The 6,819-nt window shown below is 40.8% G+C and overlaps 1 protein-coding gene across 1 annotated transcript; it reads left to right on the forward strand.

The window, feature by feature from the left end:
* Positions 1 to 4,544: 4,544 nt before the first annotated feature.
* On the forward strand, positions 4,545 to 5,581 carry LOC116472253 (olfactory receptor 13D1-like). The gene is given in 2 exon segments (XM_032159051.1): positions 4,545 to 4,761; positions 4,764 to 5,581. Coding segments are annotated over 2 exon segments (1,035 nt in total).
* The last annotated feature ends 1,238 nt before the right edge of the window (positions 5,582 to 6,819 follow it).

A 6,819-nucleotide genomic window follows, 5' to 3' on the forward strand; every position in this document is an offset into this window, starting at 1 on the left:
CAATGTTCTATAACTTTTTCACATTGAAACATATTATACAGCACAGAAATTTTTTCTTGAAAGTATAAAATAACTATTGTAAGCATTCTGCATCCAGTGCAAAATCCAGTCTTGATTTTGAGAGTCAAGATCTCACAATAGGCTCTCTATTACCTACCATAGTATACATGGCATAGTTTCTGTTGAATAAATGTAGAACTCTGTAAGACAGATAAGCACAGTTTTATGACAGTATATAAAAAGGGCACCCTCCTCACAAGAGTAGGTGAGAAAGCTTTCCTAGAAAAGGTAATAGATAAGAACCGTCCTTCCACTTTAAGAAGACACCACACACAAATGCATAATGATGAAAATGCAGGCCGAGCGCAGTGGCTCAACACCTGTAATCTCAGCACTTTAGGAGGCCGAGGGGGGTGGATCACCTGAGGTCAGGAGTTCGAGACCAGCCTGACCAACATGGTAAAACCCCAACTCTACTAAAAATACAATTAGCTGGGTGTGGTGGCAGGCGGCTATAATCTCAGCTACTCGGGAGGCTGAGGCAGGAGAATCACTTGAACCCAGGAGGCAGAGGCTGCAGTGGGCCAAGATCACACCATTGCACTCCAGCCTGGGTGACAGAGTGAGACTCTGTCTCAAAAAAAAAAAAAGAACAAAAGAAAGAAAGGAAAGAAAGAAAGGAAGGAAGGAAGGAAGGAAGGAAGGAAGGAAGGAAGGAAGGAAGAAGAAAGAAAGAAGAAAGAAAGAAAGAAAGAAAGAAAGAAAGAAAGAAAGAAAGAAAGGAAGGAAAAGAAAGAAATGCAGTATTATGGGGAGACTGAATGAAACTCACCATGGTCAGTGCAGAGCATTCGGGACATCAGTAGTGGCTCCAGAGTTAGAGGGAACCAGAGGTGACAATGTGCTTAGAGGATGAACTAGAGGACTTTCCTTGAAGCTGCAGAGCAAGCACATATTTTCCTTTAAGTTGTATTTCTCTATTACGATGTCTTTTGTGGGGAGACTGATGGCGATCATGGGGAAACAAAGTCCTCCTAGTAATTCCTCCTTAACACAGTCATGGGAGGAGACATGGTATAAACTGGAGAAAGATACCTAATAGGTTAGGATAGGCCTGTGTAATGGGTTGATTCAGTGTCTTTGGTGAAGTTACTGTTTCCGTTTCTCTTGTTTTGATCTAAATCCTGAAATCTTTCACTAACACTTAAGTACAAGCTGAAAAGAATAAATTAAAATTTAAAATAAATTCTGAAACATGGACTTCTTCACCTGGGATCTTTTCTGAATAGAAAGAAAGACAGCTGTTCTTCTTCCTTCACCTTTGTATCCTCGACATCCCCGCCTATAGGGTAAACGCATAAAGCATACCCTTAGAATGACACTGTAATGGCAGAGGCACCTGAATGTGTGTTCTGATCTAGGGAATCTAGGAGTGGCCAACCCAGAGATTTGTTCTTTCTCTGTGATAAACAGCCTATCCCAAACATGGGCTGTGCAGGGAATTGGGTCCCTAAGCTTTTGGCTGGATGAAGGTTGCCAGGTGGAGGTTGTTAAGGAGAGGATTAAGTGAAAATGCCATATAAAACTGCATAATTTTACAGGCAGTTGTGGTTTTTCTGTCCAGCCCACCACCCCTGGACTCTCTCCCCCGTATGTAATTCCCTAATAAACCCCATGTCTCATTTGCTGACTCTCGGTCTCTTGGCCTTTTGAACCTGGTGCCGCCCCTATTGAGATTAATAGGGGTTTAGCATAACACCATCGCCCAAGATACAAGTGGTAAGTTTAGTGCTCTTTCTATACTAGTACAAATTTGTTTCTTCTCCACCTCTTCTTTCCTTCCACTTTCCTCTATTTCCTCTACTTCAAAACAGCTATACTCTATCCAATTAAAACAGCTACCTTAACTGCCCACTTTGTGGGAACAAATCCATATGCCAATGTAGATAGAGACAGGAAAAAGAGGTGCAGGACAAAGGGAATATTTTCCCATATACCAACACACTGGCATCATCTACTTTTTTAAAATCTCCTCCCACATCATGGTCTTCCTCTCTAAGGGGAAGACAAAGGATACGGAAAGGGAATGGAGAGACTTTTTCCCTTCATCTCCCTGGAGCTGCTACTGATGCCCCAAATGCTCTGCAAAGACCGTGCTGAGTTTCTTCTAGTGTCCCCATCATACTACATTTTTCATCATTATGCAACAGGGAGCTAGGAGGGCTTGCCATTGATGCCCACCCAAAGAGTAAGCATTCATCCTGTCTTCAAAGTCTCTGGATGTGAAAAGGCCAAAGCAAAAGCGTGGTTGTAGGGTCAGAATAAGATCAGTAAGAAATATTCTCATTCCACAAGGAGAGCCCAGCGTAGATATAGTTCTTATGGCAATAGTGTAACAATGTATGAGACACAGCCCTTTATATAAGACATCTTAACACAATACTTGGACATATCAGTGTAATGAATATCAAACAAATGGAGCACATTGAGTTTTCAAAGATGTGGCACTAATGTTATAAATGGTAGTGGTTTCTCAAAAGACTCTAAGCTGCACTTAGATTTGCAGAGTGAGGGCAGGGGCTGTGGTATTTTAGATATGTTACTGATAAAGGCAAAGGTGGGCTGGGTGTGGTGGCTCACACCTGTAATCCCAGCACTTTGGGAGGCTGAGGTGGGTGGATCACTTGAGGTCAGGGGTTCAAGACCAGCCTGGCCAACATGGTGAAATCCCTTCTCTACTAAAAATACAAAAATTAGCTGGGCCTGGTAGTGTGCGCCTGTAATCCCAACTACTCGGGAGGCTGAAGCAGGAGAACCACTTGCACCTGGGAGGTGGAGGTTGTAATGAGCCGAGATTACACCACTGCACTCCAGCCTGGGCGACAGAGTGAGACTCTGTCTCAAAAGAAAAAAAAAGAAAGATAGAAAAGAAAACGGCAAAGGTGATGAAAAGGACTTTTGTATCATTATTCTTGATCATGCTTTTTTTCATAGTTGTGAAATCGCCTTCTACACATAGCAAACTGAGCAGGCCAGGCAGGGTGGCTCATGCCTGTAATCCTAGCAGTTTGGGAGGCCAAGGTGGGAGGTTCACCTGAGGCCAGGAGTTCGACACCAGCCTGGCCAATATGATATGATCCCCATCTCTACTAAAAATACAAAAATTAGCCAGGTGTGGTGGGGCATGCCGGTAATCTCAGCTACTCAGAAGGCTGAGGCAGGAGAATCGCTTGAACCTGGGAGGTGGAGGTTGCAGTGAGCTGAGATCGCGCCACTGCACTCCAGCCCACGCAACAGAGCAAGACTCCGTCTCAAAAAAAAAAAAAAAGAGAGAGAGAGAAAAGAAAAGAAAACTGAGCAGACCACAATCAAAAGCTACAGGAAAAAGTAAGTGGTCCAGCCTTCAGAGTTCTCCGTCACATCACATATGATCAGAATCACAAATAAATGATGTTTGCTGTCTCGCTGTACCCCAACAGAAGATACATTTTTGTAATAGTCTTCTCTTGCGTGGAATCTGTGTAGTAACCAATGAGAGAGAGTAGTGTATAGTGGGTAAAAGGCCTGATTCTGTAGCCAGATGGCTAGATATTGAATTCTGCCTTTAGTATTTACTATCTGTATGACCTTGAAAAGTTACTTAAACTTTTCTTTGTCTCTGTTTCCTACTTTGTAAAATGGGAGTAATACTACACTTAAGAAGAGAGAATCCCAGGGCCTGGAAAAAAACCTGTACATGCTGGGACCTAGACTCCTTAATCTCTGGAAGCTTCTAGAACAGTCCTCCAATGATTCTCAGACTATTAACAGGTTTTTGAAAGAAGCGCAGTGAAATGTCCCACTGGGAACGAAAATGTTCACAGTCTGTCAAGTGTGGTTTCAAACTTTAAAACTTTTACCTTTAAAAAGCTAAATCTACTTTTCCCTTTTGAGATAGGTAGATCTAAATATTATACTATAATTCATAAAATGCATGTGTATAAAAATACATTTAATATTATATCTTGTATAAGGTAAATATAATTATATTACATATATGCATACACACACACACACACACACACACACACACACACATATGCCATGTTGGAACCATTAGGTTCTAGGCACTTAATATTTTATCTAATTCTAACTATACTCTAATAAATAATTATTGCTTTTTCCAAGCTTACTATGAACTATCTGCAACTCAGAAAAATAAGCAACTTACCAAAGCTACATCCAGGTAAAATGATATGTCACTGGCAGTCTATAAAATCTTTTAAATAGAGGCCATCTTCATCAAAAGAACAGCTTTAAGTTCAAAATCTCTTTCTACATTTGAAAGCAGCATGTGCCTAAACTTTGACACTTCCCAGAAGAATTCTGGCAGTATTGGTAGCTTTCACGGTGCTGCTGTGTAGTCCTAAGATGTACTGGGTTTCTCAATGTCTCACTTTTCATAATCAATAAAACTAGTACAATATCCATACTGTTTTGCTTACTAGGAGTATTCTAAGAATCAAACAAAATATTGGAAGCAAATTTGTATTGAAAATCTGTAGATGTACAGATTTACAGATTTTGATGTATCAAACATTTCAATTTACCTGAATCATGTCCTTTTCTATATCCAGCCGGCAGGTGACCTAGAACACATGGAGACGAGAAATTACTCTGCCGTGACTGAATTCTTTCTGGGGGGGCTTTTCCAATATCCAGAGCTCCAGCTTTTCCTGTTAGTGCTGTGCCTCATCATGTACATGATAATCCTCCTGGGAAATACCTCCTCATTATCATCAGCATCCTGGATTCTCGCCTCCATACCCCCATGTATTTCTTTCTTGGAAACCTCTCATTCTTAGACGTCTGTTACACATCATCCTCCATTCCTCCAATGCTTATTAGATTGATGTCTGAGAGAAAATCCATCTCCTTCATTGGCTGTGCTCTGCAGATGGTTGTGTCACTTGGCTTGGGCTCCACTGAGTGTGTCCTCCTGGCTATGATGGCCTATGACCGCTATGTGGCCATCTGCAACCCACTGAGGTACTCCATCATCATGAACAGAGTGCTGTATGTGCAAATGGCTGCATGGTCCTGGATCATAGGCTGTCTGACCTCCCTATTGCAAACAGTTCTGACAATGATATTGCCTTTCTGTGGGAATAATGTCATTGATCATATTACCTGTGAAATCTTGGCCCTTCTAACACTTGTTTGTTCAGATCGCACCATCAATGTGCTTATCATGACAGTGACAAATATTGTTTTATTGGTGATTCCTCTACTGTTAATTTTCATCTCCTATGTGTTTATTCTCTCTTCCATCCTGAGAATTAATTCTGCTGAGGGAAGAAAGAAAGCCTTCTCTACCTGTTCAGCGCACTTGATTGTGGTCATATTATTCTATGGTTCAGCCCTTTTTATGTACATGAAACCCAAGTCAAAGAACACTAATACATCTGATGAGATTATTGGGCTGTCTTATGGAGTGATAACCCCAATGTTAAATCCCATCATCTATAGCCTCAGGAATAAAGAGGTCAAAGAGGCTGTAAAGAAAGTCCTGAGCAGACATCTGCATTTATTGAAAATGTGAAAAGGCTTAGACATGCGGTATCCTCAGTGGAGCAAGAGAGCTTGTCTTTTGTATTTAGATACTGCAAAACCTACTGTCACGAGAGCTTGTGTGTTTGCAAAACCAACTATTAGATTCCCATTCTTTTCAACATAGAATTTTCATGCTCATGTAACCTTCTTAATAGTGCCTTGTCTGCTGGGTTTGTAGCTGTAAGCAAGTCTGCAAACTGGCCATATAAAAATATTGATGCTGTTCGTTAAAATGAATCTCTCTCTCTCAGTCTCTCTCTCTCTGTCTCTTCTCTCTCCTGCCATGTGTGTGTCTCTCTCCACTCCTCTGATTTTCTGTCCTCTCTCTCTATTCTGCTCCTCTCCTCTCCTCCATATATTTTCTTTCTCTTCCTTTCTTTTCTCTTCCTTGTCTCCTTTCTCAGTCACTTGGAAGTGGATATATAGTTTTTGTTGTGCAGCATCCCTGCACAATATTGCCACCCAATTGATAGATCTGCATAATATATATTAATAGAAAGACGTATATTTTTCTTTTGATGAACCAAAGTCCCCCACTCTCAGTCTATGTTGTACATGGTGGGCCTGACCCTATCCTCTGAAAATAAAGATAAGCATGGAAGACGTCTTGCAAAAAAAAAAAAAAGGATGTCTAATTCCTCTAGTCATAGTGATTGGTATAGTGTAGGATGTGACCCAAGCCATGCTAATCAGCCTCCATCCCAGGAATGCTGCCTTTGTCAGAAAGACACACTCTTTTTTGAAATGGTGTCTAAACTGGTAGAATGTTAACTCCGAATTCCTACTGCCAACCATTGCCAATACGTGAGGACAGCATGAGAATGAAAGCAGAGCTGAGATAGAGAGTGTGCTTGATGGTGTCACTTTAACTCTTGAACGCAACTGTAGCTAAAGCCAGATACACCGTTGCAGATTTTATTTATGAGTCAAATTAGCATTTTATGAAAAACTAATTTGACCTGGATTTTACCACATACGACAAAATAAATCCTAATACATTCCTTTGTCCTATCTTCCTCTCCATCCTCTTACATTTTAAGGCAATAATAATAATAACAAGGTATGTAATCTGAGAGGTTCCAAGTTCTCCAGCCTGTAGGAGTTCCCTTTCTCTTTAATAACTAAATTACAATAATCTAACCTCTATTCAGCATTACTTCAGGCATTTCAGTCATCTCTCCAATTATTTCTGTGGAGCATTTACATGTTTCTAATTTTTTGTTCTCA

This window comes from Hylobates moloch, unplaced genomic scaffold (genome assembly GCF_009828535.3).
Source record: "Hylobates moloch isolate HMO894 unplaced genomic scaffold, HMol_V3 SCAFFOLD_8, whole genome shotgun sequence".
Classification (NCBI taxonomy): Eukaryota; Metazoa; Chordata; class Mammalia; order Primates; family Hylobatidae; genus Hylobates; species Hylobates moloch.